Here is a 15,915-nt window from a genome sequence, read left to right on the forward strand (position 1 = left end):
CGAATGAAACATGTAAAGATGCTGCATGAAAACGTACATAAAAAAATACAAAAAAAACGTTAAAAAAATCCCATAGCAGATCTAGGCAGGTGGAGCTGGGGGAGGTGGAGGGTTTCAGAGTAACTCTGATAGCGTGCTGCACAACTAACCTACAGAAAACACTGAACCGGACTATTTAAAAGTTGAGCAAGAAATCTCATTGGCTGCAGAATCAGCAAAGGCCAATCTGCTTGTTCCATGTAGTCAATGATGTGATTGACAGAGGATTGCATCTAAAGGACCTATCAGCCTGTGCCATCTTTCATGACTTATAGGCCATGTTTACACAGCAGCAGAATACGGTTGTCAGTCCTGAATTTGAGTCCTTAAAGGGATACTCCACTTTTTTTGGAAATAGGCTCATTTTACAACTCCCCCAGAGTTAAACAGTTGAGTCTTACCGTTTTCGAATCCATTCAGCCGATCTCCGGATCTGGCGGTACCACTTTTAGCATAGCTTAGCATAGATCATTGAATCGGACATGACCATTAGCATCTCTCTCAAAAAAATGACCAAAGAGTTTAGATATTTTTCCTATTTAAAACTTGACTCTTCTGTAGTTACATCGTGTACTAAGACCGACGGAAAATGTAAAGTTGCGATTTTCTAGGCTGATATGGCTAGGAACTATACTCTCATTCCTGCGTAATAATCAAGAAACTTTGCTGCCGTACCATGAGTCCAGCAGGCGTAATGATATGACGCAGTGCCTGAAAATAGGTCTAATAGGTTAGACAAACTTAGTCCCGGTCACGTTGGAATTTACTGAGCTGGGGACTATTATCAGGTGCTGCGTCATATCATTACGCCTGCTGGACTCATGGTACGGCAGCAAAGTTTCTTGATTATTATGCAGGAATGAGAGTATAGTTCCTAGCCATATCAGCCTAGAAAATCGCAACTTTACATTTTCCGTCGGTCTTAGTACACGATGTAACTACAGAAGAGTCAAGTTTTAAATAGGAAAAATATCTAAACTCTTTGGTCATTTTTTTGAGAGAGATGCTAATGGTCCTGTCCGATTCAATGATCTATGCTAAGCTATGCTAAAAGTGGTACCGCCAGACCCGGAGATCGGCTGAATGGATTCGAAAACGGTAAAACTCAACTCTTTAACTCTGGGGGAGTTGTAAAATGAGCCTATTTCCAAAAAAAGTGGAGTATCCCTTTAATAAAGTTACTTTCACGCACAGTTCAGTTATTGACAGGCGTGAAAACCACATTCTATAACAAACACACCCATACATCAGGACTCACAACCTCATTCTCGTCCAATCCCATGCTGTGTGGACAGAACTGAATTCGACAACTAGTGTGAAAGGGCCAATGGTTACTGGTAAGAGAATATAGGCTTGACTCCCATAGCAAGTTCATACAGACAGTATTCGAGACGCTACTGTAAGTTGCTGTTTGAACAGGACATTTCGTGACTCACACCTCTAAGTAAATGCGGTTGTCAATCCCCAAAACTGACAGTGTGAATGTAGTCATATTTATTCATTCAATTCAGATACTAAAGAGATCTCATTTGCGATGTTTCTTTTCTAAGTGCACAGACACAAAATTAGATCACTATTCACTGTCATTACGTGTTGTCTGGGAATGTAACTGTGCATCTGGATTAACTCGAATATTTCCCCTCTCTGTTTCAACAGGAAACAAAGTGAATGACTAATAAACAAACTGGAAACAAAACATTTGTTTGCTTTTAGTAAGCTGTTGAAAACGTCTCACCTGTTCTAAACTGCATCTGATGAAAATTCCCTGTTGATTTGCTAGCCTAACAATTCATCAGCATTGAAAAAATGTTACTGCACACAAATCTATTATATCCATTTCGTTTGTGCTTCCATAACCTCTTCCCTTTCTTATTCAGCCTTTTCTCTGCTGGGTTCAGGTCTCTGAGTGGCATCATCAGCTCTAGTGCTGCTCTCTGACTCTCTCTCTGAGGATATGAGTGCACTGTAGGTCTCTTCATATCACGTCTAAAACCTTTTTAGTTTACTTTCCATCTAAATATATGTATCATCAATGAACTTTCTGTTATTAATTTGACCATACTATTTAGTTAATCACTCTCGGTCTTCAATGTTCTTGGTCTTCAATGTTGGTCAAAATCACTGTCTCCTGATAGAAGCTACGATAAAGATTTGCAGGGCGTTTTTGAAACAAGTTGGCCATGTCAAGACAACCTGTACTCTACTGAACTGCCTTCCTCAGCGGATGGACGAGTGGGAACATAACAATTACAAAGAGCTATTTCACAAATGTGTGACAAATCTGTGATATATTTTGTGCACCATTGCCTAAAAAAAATATTATTATTTACATTTTTTTTGCATTTGCATTTGCTGTTCTTTCTTCAAGGAACTCTCAAAAAAATCTGTTTGCAAATAGTTTTCAAAACTAAAACATTTTAAACATACATTCATTAATGTTGGTGTTTTAATGTTTATTTTCAATTTTCCTTCTCAACTCATTTGTACTTTTATTATTTGTCCCGAACACAGACGCAGCCATGTCAAGATAAAAGTGGGAAAAGACATGCTTTTTTCGTCATTAAACAATGGTGCAAATACTAGTAAATTGAAGAGCGCAAACTGTAGTAAATCATTTTTGTGATTTATTCAAATACTCTCCTCCCATAAATTCCTACAAAAGCACATGCAATAAGGTCAGTCGCAAAAATAACTGTCCAAGCCTTTTCATTGCTAATTTTAACGGCATGTCTTTAACAAATCCTGACAGTAGTTTTGTAACGGCAAAAGAGGGTTTGCACTGGTGAATCTGGCCCTAAAGGCATTCAACTGGCAGCCCTAATAAAATACACAGAGAAGAAAACCAATGTCATAGCCACTCCAGTGATGCATGTGAACAGAGCGAGAAAGGCCACTCACCTGAGGTGTCATCCCGTGACAGAGGTAAAGGATGGGAATGTTGTCAGTGTCTGGCCCTTGGTCGAGACACAAGTCAGTCTTCAGAGAGTTTCTCAGCTAAGAGAAAAATGATACTGATGGTTAAGTATCAGGAGAATTAAGTACTCAATCAAGTGCATGTCATTTGTTGTAGTTGTTGTTGTCGTCCCTCTCTCTCTCTCTATGAGTCTTTTTCTCATACAGTAGGTAAAACTCAAGGCTGTTTCTCACTTGCATCGTAATTCTCCTCCTAATTACAGGATGTAATTATAAAATTCATTTTCATAAGTGTATGCACACTCATGAATCATCTAAATTATATTCCAGCCGAAGTCCTTGGCGAAGTAGAAGAGGTGTACTGTCACGCCTTCCACAAATAACTTGAACTCGCTGCGCTTCTGTTTACCTGTTTTTCCCTCCGGAATATAAAAAACCTATTAGTACAATCATTTCATGCAGAGCCTCAAAAACAATTTTTCTCCATAGGCTTCAAAGTTTATTATTACTGATACGTCTAATGAAAATAATGTTTAAACACATGGCTGTATCAGTGACAACAGAATTCCTAGCGGAGGACTTCAGTGGATCATATCTCTGTTTTGGCATTTTCTGTTGGATTCAGCTGAATACTGCTGTGCCTTTTATCACTGTGTGCTGAATTGCCAGCCAACATGATTGACAGGCTCATCAAATGCAGTCACTCAGAGTAAAGTAATGAGGGCGAGAGCTATTTCGGAGCCCTTTACTCCCAGAATTCATTTCAATAAGGCTGACCTATTTTCCACAGTTTCTTCCTTTTAAATTGCGTCTATGAAAACACATATGATGAAATCAAGCACAGAAAGAACACCTCAACCAGACAGCCTGGTTCTGCATCAGTACTGAGTCAAGTGCATTATTATTTTGTCTAGTATAGGAAATAAAAAGGGAATGAATTGTTTGGACTTGACATGAATGGCTTATATAAACAGTTTGGGTGCGCCATGCTTCATTTTGTCAAGCAAATTGGAAAATCCTTTTCAGACGCCTTGGACAGAACGGCGAGTGGGTGTCACACGTGGCAAGCGCCGCTCTCAAATCCAGCCTCAATGGTAAAATATCTGGGCATTCACTATGAGCTGTGGCTTATTCAGCACTCACAGGAGCCACGCTTAAAGCTTTAGCTGTGTGGAGAGAAACTGTCTTGCAAACTGCCACTGCTCTGACTGGACTAATATCTTCACTTGCAGGGTTTTATTACAACACGATTTGATTCCAGATAACACTGCACTGCTGGGAAATGAATGAATCGGACAGAATACACACTGTATTTGAACTCTTTATTTGCTCTTTTCATGTGCTGAGCACTCACGATTGCTTTCGCTTCGTTGGACTTAATACAAATACTCACCACTCCATATGCGATGGTGTCTGTGTACATTCTCATCTCAGGGTAAATGTTCACTAGATACCAGCGGAAGGTCTTGCACTGCAGTTTTTTCCTCAGCGCTTTCCTTTCCGTGATGTCACCGATGTCTATCCCTGAGTCCTGATGACACACAAACACAAAAATGTAGAGTTGAACTCGGTTCGGTTTCATTAGCTTGCGAATCTTACTATGCAGTACATTTTTTATCATCCAAATCATACAGTGGGTACGGAAAGTATTCAGACCCCCTTACATTTTTCACTCTTTGTTATATTGCAGCCATTTACTAAAATCATTTAAGTTAATTTTTTTCCCTCATTATTGTACACACAGCACCCGATATTGACAGAAAAACACAATTGTTGACATTTTTGCACATTTATTAAAAAAGAAAAACTGAAATATCACATGGTCCTAAGTATTCAGACCCTTTGCTGTGACACTCATATATTTAACTCAGGTGGCTGTCCATTTCTTCTGATCATCCTTGAGATGGTTCTACACCTTCATTTGAGTCCAGCTGTGTTTGATTATACTGATTGGACTTGATTAGGAAAGCCACACACCAGTCTATATAAGACCTTACAGCTCACAGTGCATGTCAGAGCAAATGAGAATCATGAGGTCAAAGGAACTGCCTGAAGAGCTCAGAGACAGAATTGTGGCAAGGCACAGATCTGGCCAAGGTTACAAAAAAAATTCTGCTGCACTTAAGGTTCCTAAGAGCACAGTGGCCTCCATAATCCTTAAATGGAAGACGTTTGGGACAACCAGAACCCTTCCTAGAGCTGGCCGTCCGGCCACACTGAGCTATCGGGGGAGAAGAGCCTTGGTGAGAGAGGTAAAGAAGAACCCAAAGATCACTGTGGCTGAGCTCCAGAGATGCAGTCGGGAGATGGGAGAAAGTTGTAGTAAGTCAACCATCACTGCAGCCATCCACCAGTCGGGGCTTTATGGCAGAGTGGCCCGACGGAAGCCTCTCCTCAGTGCAAGACACATGAAAGCCTGCATGGAGTTTGCTAAAAAAAAACACCTGAAGGACTCCAATATGGTGATAAATAAGATTCTCTGGTCTGATGAGACCAAGATAGAACTTTTTTGCCTTAATTCTAAGCGGTATGTGTGGAGAAAACCAGGCACTGCTCATCACCTGTCCAATACAGTCTCAACAGTGAAGCATGGTGGTGGCAGCATCATGCTGTGGGGGTGTTTTTCAGCTGCAGGGACAGGACGACCGAGGGACCGAGGCAATCGAGGGAAAGATGAATGCGGCCAAGTACAGGGATACCCTGGACGAAAACCTTCTCCAGAGTGCTCTGGACCTCTGACTGGGCCGAAGGTTCACCTTCCAACAAGACAATGACCCTAAGCACACAGCTAAAATAACGAAGGAGTGGCTTCACAACAACTCCGTGACTGTTCTTGAATGGCCCAGCCAGAGCCCTGACTTAAACCCAATTGAGCATCTCTGGCGAGACCTGAAAATGGCTGTCCACCAACGTTTACCATCCAACCTGACAGAACTGGAGAGGATCTGCAAGGAGGAATGGCAGAGGATACCCAAATCCAGGTGTGAAAAACTTGTTGCATCTTTCCCAAAAAGACTCATGGCTGTATTAGATCAAAAGGGTGCTTCTACTAAATACTGAGCAAATAGTCTGAATACTTAGGACCATGTGATATTTCAGTTTTTCTTTTTTAATAAATGTGCAAAAATGTCAACAATTCTGTGTTTTTCTGTCAATATGGGGTGCTGTGTGTACAATAATGAGAAAAAAAAAATGAACTTAAATGATTTTAGCAAATGGCTGCAATATAACAAAGAGTGAAAAATTTAAGGGGGTCTGAATACTTTCCGTACCCACTGTACATGCATTTATTTCTGAAAAACTGATTGGAACCCTCACAGCTGATTGGAACTGATTGCAGCACAAAAATGTGGAGAAAATGATGGCGAAATACCCTTTTTTATGGTTTTAATTTATAAATCAAACCTAAACTCAAGAAAAACCATTGTTTCCCATTGTAAGGTGAATCAACATCAAAGCTAAACAACTGAAATATCACCATTGAGGACTAATGTGCAGACCATAACAGTGGCAAAAACAACTTTAAACATGTACTGTAATATTTAATCTACAAAGTGTGGAAATAATTGTTTTATTACTGAATTACTGCACATTTCTCTTTGTGTTTCCCAACCATTTTGATGCAGAATTATGGAACAATCTGTTTCTGTAAGGCTGAAATGTATTAGTATCTTACCCACAGTCTTATTTTATTGTTGAGTTAGAATTATAGTCTCTATTAATAGTTTGAATTAGTTTTTACAGTTTACATTTTCATTTCTTTGTAAAAGTTTCAGTAATTTCGTAGTGCTTTTTGTCATTGCTATTCATTTTTTTATGTCTATAGTTAATTAACTAAAATAACCCTGATTCACACAAATTGCCAAACCTAATAATGGCAAAACATTAGCATTCAGTTTAGAGAAAACTAAATAAGCCCATTATTTCATTCTTTCTTTGAATGTTGAAGAAGATGAAGACGAAAGAGGGTTCAAAAAGGTTTCTATAATGAAAACAAACTCAGGTAATCCACAATGACGAAGAGAAAGTAACAGCGTGTGACTGTGTCACACACACACACACACACACACACACACACACACACACACACACACACACACACACACACACACACACACACACACACACACACACACACACACACACACACACACACACACACACACACAAATTTCATTAATTAAACAGCTGGTACACATACTTTATCACTTGAAAAAAATTTAATAACCGGTTAAACATGAAAGTATTGTAATAATTTCAGACATTTCTCCTTATATAGAGCCTTCTTGGCATAAAGCCTTCTTTAGAATTGAGTCAAGAGCCCCAGGGTTCTATTTAAAACCTTTTTTTCTAAGAGTGTAGGCATTTTTTTCAGCGTTTCAGAGTTCAAAAGGCACCGCATAACAGGAATGAGCACACCGCACTAACAATGACCTTTATTCATGACTATATTAATAATATTCCATAAGTGCTTTGTTGTTTAACGTAGAAGGATATTATTGGACTGGAGATATAGACTCAGGCTGATTTGCCTTTTATTATTGCAGTGATTTATGAAAATGCAGCTCTGAACTCCATATATCACTGGAACTGAAATAGAAACGAACATCTCAGCTCGTGTTGCTCAGCACACTAGAGTCATATCTTTGTTCCTGCATCAACAGTTACTTCCTTTTCTCCCGTTCCCTCCTCTCAACATTCAGCTTGGGTCTGGGAATCTGCTGCAATCTCACGACGCCTTCCCCTTTCACCAGATCTTAATTGCTGTCTCGCTGATAAATGCACAAGCAGGGCCAAAGCTCCCTAAATAAATTGAGCACTGTAACATATGGTTGGAAGCAGAGCTGAGGGCTGGAGAACTATAAATGAGGTAATGGTTGTTTAATAGACAATAACAACTGTATTTCTCTATGCATTCTAATCACTTTTCTACAGGCTTTATAATCAGATCTGCTTTGCATTTATTCAAGTTATGTATGTCTGTACAGTATTGACTAGGGGCATCATTTTTATTTCCAACAACAGAAACAGAGTGTTTATGGGCCACTCCTGTTCTGTGGCACATTTTTAACTCTGTAACAAAAAAACAAAACAAAAATCATATGCTTGTGATATAATTAATGAAAGTATTCTTTATAAAAGGGTATTTCAGATTTTCAGAAATATGTTCTGGTCAAGCTCAGTGTTACGTTTGAGTTTTTGGCTGCGTCCGAAATCGCATACTCTCTTGAGTTGGTACTTATTTTGAAGTAATTACACGGTCGCTAAAAAAGTAAGTTCTATGTAGTATGAATGTGTGTAGTATATGGATGTAATCCATACTACATTCAGCTTGTTGTCATTATCATGTGACCCACCAGCGTCAGTTACGTCGCTTTACTGCCATTCATAAATCCTCTCCCGTGGCCTCATGGGATAGTAAAGTGTCCATCGTATGCACACTTCAGAATCTCGCCGGAAGTAGTAGGTCATCCGGCACTTTTTGCCTACTCTTTTATGAGTACTGTGAATTCAGACATACTGTTTTTCATCTATATTGTAGGGAAGTATGCAATTTCGGATGCAGCCAGACTCCAGAGTTTGAGTTGTGTTCTTGTTTGGTTATGCACTGTTTCCAGTTCAGTTTCCTGTGTTAGGCGCCGTTTACACGACACCAATTTTAACTAAAAACAGAAGAATTTTTTGAAAACCTGGTCTGAAAACACAAACTTTTGAAAACGATACCGATATGGCCTCCGTGTAAACTACAAAACGCGAATTTCTGAAAACAGCGACGTCATGCGCATGATTATTACGTGTTCAGTCTAGAGGCTGTGAAGGATTTTTAATAGATAAGATAGTAAACTATCTTTTAAACTAACCATGATTCTAACAATTCTAACATATAAACATTACTTCCCCTTTTAGGTCTAACATTCTAACACAATGTTCTAAGATGTTCTGTTCTTTGTCTATTTGTGTTATGAAAAATTCTCAAGTGCTGACCATGACAAATTCAAAAATATAATCAACTGAGCTCTTAACCCTTTACAATGATATTTTTGCTTATGCCAGTAACAGAGGGTAAAAAGGTGGGGGCTTGCCTTTACCAATAGAACCAATCAAATTGTAGGGAAATTATGTAATGTATCATGTCATAATTCGCCCATTCTCCTTTTCTATAAAAACTGTTGTATTCGTGTTTACTGGTGGGATTCTCTCTGAAATTTGTCTGAGATCCTCCAGCCGTGCTTTTTCTTGGGGGAAATTCTCTGAGAACTGCTCGGGATCTCTTCCAGCCGTGATTAAAGTATTTGGAGGACATTTGCTGAAGTCTGTCTGTTTATTATTGCTGCACAGCAAGTTAGTTAGGGGAACACGTTATTTAGCGAAACACTAGAGACCTTACTACCAAGTGATAGTGTTCGATAGGGGCGAGACGTCGTTCGAATCTTTGTGAGACTCTTAGGCGGGGTTAGATTGCAGCTTAGCCGTCAACCCGCACGTTCAGAGGCAACTCAACTGAGTATAATATTTTCAGGTGTCAAGGACACTTGGTTCAACCTAAGTCAGGTGCATAGGGGACTATCAAAAGATAAAGTGGATTTAGGGCACATCCTGTATAAGAACATTTTCAATTAATCATTTCAATTAATGAATCATGCAGTTTTTTTTAACACATATCATGAATCTTTAATTGACAAGGATATCTTAGGAAGTGAAGGAAATAAACTCTTGTCATCTCAAGATTGGACTCCTGCAACTGCCTGTTGTCTGGCCTTCAGGCATGCAATTGCTCTACAATGATCCAGAAGGCAGGACACCTGGACTTCAGTGAACACTAAAGGGCTCCCTACCCACCTCCTTTGTCTCGCTACACTGGCTGCCAGTATCTACCCACATCAGATTCAAGCCATATAAAATCTCCAACGTCCCACATACACACATTTTTACACGTCTATGCTTTCTCTGAGACTGCTGGGGTCTGTGCTACCCTCGCAATGAGGCACAAAATCAATTTCCAGAACATTCACATTCACTGTTCCTTGATGGTGGAATATTGCAAATGTCACCAAAACAACCATATAAATCCCTCTAAAGCCACGGTCACATTAGACTTTGACACTTTGACGTGAAACTTCTATGAACACTGTAACGATCGTAAAATTACGTCACACTTTTAAAAACACAATTCAAAATAATATTACATCTAAAATGTAAAAACATGCACTTTACTGCTATGCTGCAATCCAGCAGATTTAAGAGGACCTATAATTCCCTTTTATAAAGTCTTGATTTTATTTTTGGGGTCTACTAGAGTATTTTTTTATTACTTGAATGTTAAAATATTGTTGCAGCATCTCTCCTCACAGTCTGTCAGTAACGCTCTGGCCACTATGAAGCCACTCCTTCCGAAAAGCACAATGGGCTCTGATTGGTCGGCTGGATCAGTGTGTTGTGATTGGTCAACTGCTTCGAGCGTGTTTCAGAAATGCCACACCCCTTACCATAACTACAGGTTTCAACATACTACTAACACAACTCAGCTCAACCAGGCTTCACCTCACCTCACCTCTTCTTGTTTTATTATTATTTGGGCGGGAATTATTTAAATGAGGAATATTGTGACATGGAACTTAAGACTACAATCGAGGCATATCCAAAATAATTCCCTTTGGAGTGGATTTTGTGCTTTGTAACTATACAGACCTTTTTCATGCTCAAACAGCAACATTTCAGTCTAAAGGAAGTAAAAAAGAAAAGAAAAAAAAAGAAGCATAATAGGCAATCTTTAAAGATTACGTTCTTTCAATTTACCTAGGAGGTCCTATTGGTCTAATGTCTTCACATGATACAAATTCGCAGGGCAGAATTCACCAAACTTGAACTTTGGAACAGTGAAATTCGCATAATTTAGCATGTCCTGTCTCGCGCATTCGCATGCATATGAATGAAAGTCAATGGAACGAAAAGTGTATTCTGATCACCCCTTAAATCTTTTAGAAACATCTGGAAAAAAACGACTCCTCCATGAACATTTTATTCAACTTTAATGACACAAATTAATTATAATATAAACAATACTACTATGAGACTTACATATAAAAACCCCAAATCTTTTGCAAGTTTTGGAACTTTGGAAGTATTGCAGCTTTCATAGTGTTACTGTCTTGTTTGGATGAGTTGTGTTTTAGCATTCCTTATTTATAAGACGAATTTCTAGCGGTATGCAGCTGACATAGACTCACCTCTTGTGGAATGTTCCAGGCCATGTAGACGTGGCTTTTAAACTCATCCATCCACACTTCAGCCACCCTCAGAGCATTTCTGCGCACGTGGGCAGTAAGATCCTCCGTGTAGGGTTTGTGGGCGCGCTCGATATGGGCGATACGGGCACAGGGCAACACCTCAACACTTCCTCCACACTGCCACACCTACATACACACAGACACAAAGAGTTTAAATAAAAGTACATTTTCACGCTGAGAAATAGAACATGCAATTCTTGGCAAGATGCATCTACTCTCTGGCTCAGACTGAGGAGCTAAAAAGTGCAGATGCTTTGTATCTTGCATAACAGTTGTGTCTTTAAGAATAAAGCTCATTTGGGCATCTTAAGGACACCCAGACCCTCATGAGACCCTGAAAGGGGATTTAATTTATGGCATGTGCAGTAAATAGGATACATTTAAAATACTGATTCATCTCAAGGGGAAAAGATAATGCATGTGTCCTTGCATGTGCACACACACACTCTGTTCCAAAACCGAGTGAGGCAGCTTTCTTCTATGACTGTTTGCTAACACAGATGGAACCTCATAAGTGACTGATTTGGAAAAACTCTACATAGACAGCAACAGAATTCAAATAGATTTCCACATGTGAAGCACATGGGAGATGTGAACCACATCTACAACAGAGTTTAGAGTTAGCATATTGCTAAGCTAACCATCAGCCTGTCAGGCAAAAATCAGAGCACACTTACAAATACTGCTTAAATGGTCAATTTTAATTAAGATTTCTTAGTACTGAATAGTGCTGGGCAATGATTAATCGCATCCAAAATAAAAGTTTGTGTTTACATAATATGTGTGTGTACTGTGTATAATTATTAATAATTATTTGCATGTATATACTGTATATATTTATACATAATTTATATTATATATAAATATAAATATTTTATATGGATGCAATTAATCACGATTAATCGTTGCCCAGCACTGGTACTGAATAAAAGAAATTTGTACAATTTGGCATAGTTTTAAAAAAGTGCACTTATTACAGAAATAATGTACTTAAATGTAAACAAAATGTAAACTTTTCAGACACTTAAAGTATGTTAATTGGAATCAAATGACAATGTGGTATAGTTTGAATTCAATTATCAATGCTGCTTCAATCTTTTGGAACAGTATTCTCGTTGGTAGCGCATATGTGATGTCTCAAAATGGCACCTCCATTGGCAGCCAGGTATCCAGCAAACACAGAACGTTGGCATAACGTACCCAACCTTCTAACAATGTTTTAACAACATGGCCAAAAGGTTGCTATAACTACGTTGTGTGGTGAAGGTTGTTACGGCGTGTCACAATGTTGACATTAAACCACCATTCAGGGCCTTTGCTTGACAACCACTTATGTATAATAAATAAAACATAAAAAGCAAAGGCAGATCAGAACATTTACAAAACCGGGCTCTGTACATGGCAGACAGGGGAGCGTGGTCGAAAGCCGGACGATAAAGGTCGGTAACCGGAATCAGTCCAGGAAACATCCAAAAATCCAGAGGAGCAAAGAAACGAATTAACACCTAATTTACAGATAGCCCATCAATGAATAAGGATAAACAATATTTAAAAATAATATCTATAATAATAATCTGGAATAATTAAAAATTAACCTCAAAACATAAATTGCTAAATGGGGGATATCTATAGGCCTATCTAGCATTAAAAAAAAATAGTCAGAACGTCGTCTCTCAGTTGCTGAATGTCGCGCAACAACGTTGCTACAGCCCTGTCGCGTCTTACAATTCTACGTTGTTCCAATGTTGCGAGCACGTAGACAGCGACGTTCAGTGGCGTCATGCCCATTCAAAGTGGGCAAAATTACACTGGATGTGTAATAAATCAGATTTTTCCTCCCTGATAATTTTTTTGTCACAACTTTATTCCTATTATGCTCCATAATATACCAGAGCCTATAACGACTCAAATGTATTCTTCTGGATGTGTAATAAATCGGTCAGCAATGCATCAGCCCGCCCCTTTTTCCTAATATGGTGTCTGTGTATATCAAATCTAGAGCGCTACGCGCGTAGCGCTCTAGAATCTTTGCTGTGTAGTGTATGTTCAAGCAACTCACTCGTCTCGCACGTTGAGCTGGCAATGTTTTACAGATGGTATTGAAGTGGTAAGTGGGCAAAGCAACAAATCGGCATTGAATTAGTTATCGGATGATATTAAAAGGTAGTGGGATTATTTGTGGTTGACCTGGAAATTTTAACTTGATCAAAAAGTTATGGATTTGATATTAGCTGCGAATTCAGAGCATTAACTTAAGTTGTGTCAGTGTAACGTTATCGATAGCTAGCCTAGTCTAACCGTAAACTAGTTGGCTAACGTTACTGCCATACAAAGCCATAGTAACGTTATCTGATCGGTTTTGATTACTTTTTTACATTTCCGTCAAATATTAACCATTTTCAAATAAACGGGGTAGTGTTAACCTTATTCAGCACTGAAATCTGTCAAACTTCTTTCAAAGTCCTTCATCACATATTAATATTAAAATAACTTAATTTCAGAGCACAACAAAGTCAGACCTCAGCACCTTTATGTACCTTTAATGTAAGATCGTTCTTAGGTCACATACCAATTATCATAACATAAAAACTGCAATGGTACTGTTTTTAAAATCATGTGTAGTAGGCCTAAGTGTACAGTAAGTGTGTGTGTAAACATGCTTTAATGAAGTAGACTTCAAAAGCTTTTGAATTTGAGCTTACAGTTCTTTCATCAACCTGTCTTTTACATAAACTTACAAAATACTTTAACTTAGTCCTCAGATAGAGGAGGGTTGCTGCTAGCTCCGTTAAGGTATTTCTGTCCCTCCCAAACTGCATTGAAATGGTATGTTTAGCAGCCAGAATTTAAACATTTTCAGACTCAGATCTCAGATTGTGCCCCCCCAGAATTTTGGCTTGCATGACGCCCCTGGCGACGTTGCCATAGCAGAAATGCAACGTGCCACAACGTTAATGTGTTTGCTGGGTATTGAAATATAACTTACTGTGTATGTCTTGATGAAAAGACCAGTGTGAATTACGACCCGTGCTATTCACCAGCAAACTTATTTTGACCAATGAAGTCTTAGTAATTGATTTAAAAAGCATGGCGAGGAAAACAGCGTAGCAGTGTCCCAACCAGAAACCAACCTCCAAAACACAGCAATACACTGGTGACAAGCTATGCTGTTTTATATTTTTATTTTATTTATTTTTAATTATAAAGCTGCATATATAGGGCTAAAAGCTCTTTCAGCAATTGAAATAAGCACCCTAACTACTATCGACAACATTTCTTTCACTTTTTCAAGATTAGAACTGCATTTTGAAGCCATTGTTATGGTCAGCCAGTTTTCAACAACCACGGTCTGTGGAAAAGTATGACAGTCTGAGAGGTCAGGACTTCACTTTGAAGCCAAAGGAAAGATTTAAAGATTGTGTGGAGTTTATTTTAAGGCTGAGCAGAAGAAGCTATCAGGGATGCTCGATACACGCTTCACTCCAGCAGGTACACTCTGCTCTCACTGTGGGGAGGAAGATGAAGCTGTCATTATACCTCAAACAGGACTCACTATCTCTGTATTGCTCACTCTTAAAGGGGCGTTCACACTGACAGCGAATCGAAGTGACAAAGCCACATGAAGTCACTCATTTTCAATGAGAGTTGGCAGTTCCCAGAAACATGAGTGACTGTTGGAGTTTCAAAAAAGTTATCCGTCAAAAGTTTGGAATAATTACGATTTTTTTAATGTTTTTGAAAGATGTCTCTAATGCTCACCAAAGCTGCATTTATGTAATCAAAAATACAGTAAAACTAATAAAAACAGCAATATTGTGAAATATTATTACAATTTAAAATAACTGTTTCTGTATTTTAATGTAATTTTAAAATACAATTTATTCCTGTGATTAAAGCTGAATTTTCAGCTTCATTACTCCAGTCTTCAGAGTCACATGATCCTTCAGAAACCATTATTTAATATCAAGAAATTAATATTTAACTAGGACATACTGTCAGGGTTTAGTGGCTGCAATGAAGCGCACAACAATAAGGATACAACATATATCCTTATATTTCTAATATTACAAAATATGTCTATTTCAAATAAATGCTGTTCTTTTGAACTTTCTATTCATCAAAGAATCCTGACATTCATCAGAGAAATGTATAATGTTTTTCACAAAAATAGTAAGCAGCAAAAACTGTTTTCAACATTGATAATAATAAGAACATTAATAATTGAGCACTAATAATAATTGATAAAAATTGAGCAACAAAATCTAAATATTAAAATGATTTCAGAAAGATATGTAATGGCTGCTGAAAATTCAGCATTTCTAGAATAAACTATATTTTAAAATATATAAAAAAATAAAACAGTTTTTTTAATTGTAATAATATATCAGAATATTACTGTTTTACTGTATTTATGATCAAATAAATACATTGGGGGAGAATAAGAGACTTCTTTCAAAAACTTACACAAATCTTAATTATTCCAAACTAGTGTGTGCAAATGAGAAGTTAGAGGGAGTTGATGTATACAGTTGGATACAGCGATCGAGTGTGAACGCCAGCAGCACAGAAACACTGTGACCTCCAGCGATGCAATCGCTGTCAGTGTGAACACACAGTTAAGAGAACAGGAGATTTGATCAAGCACACATGCCAGTCACTCTTGTGTGTGAGGGGA

General features: G+C 38.3%; 1 protein-coding gene across 1 annotated transcript in view; it reads right to left on the bottom strand.

Moving 5' to 3' along the window:
- galnt18b (UDP-N-acetyl-alpha-D-galactosamine:polypeptide N-acetylgalactosaminyltransferase 18b) overlaps window positions 1–15,915 on the bottom strand; it is a 124,455-nt gene that overhangs the window by 31,159 nt on the left and 77,381 nt on the right. The window contains exons 7-9 of the mRNA XM_082162053.1: window positions 11,181–11,366; window positions 4,346–4,483; window positions 2,938–3,033 (exon numbers count right to left, since the gene is read on the bottom strand). Of these exons, the coding sequence (XP_082018179.1) occupies window positions 2,938–3,033; window positions 4,346–4,483; window positions 11,181–11,366 (420 nt within the window). The remainder of the gene's footprint in view (window positions 1–2,937; window positions 3,034–4,345; window positions 4,484–11,180; window positions 11,367–15,915) is intronic.

Source organism: Leuciscus leuciscus (genome assembly GCF_965113295.1).
Source record: "Leuciscus leuciscus genome assembly, chromosome: 2".
Classification (NCBI taxonomy): Eukaryota; Metazoa; Chordata; class Actinopteri; order Cypriniformes; family Leuciscidae; genus Leuciscus; species Leuciscus leuciscus.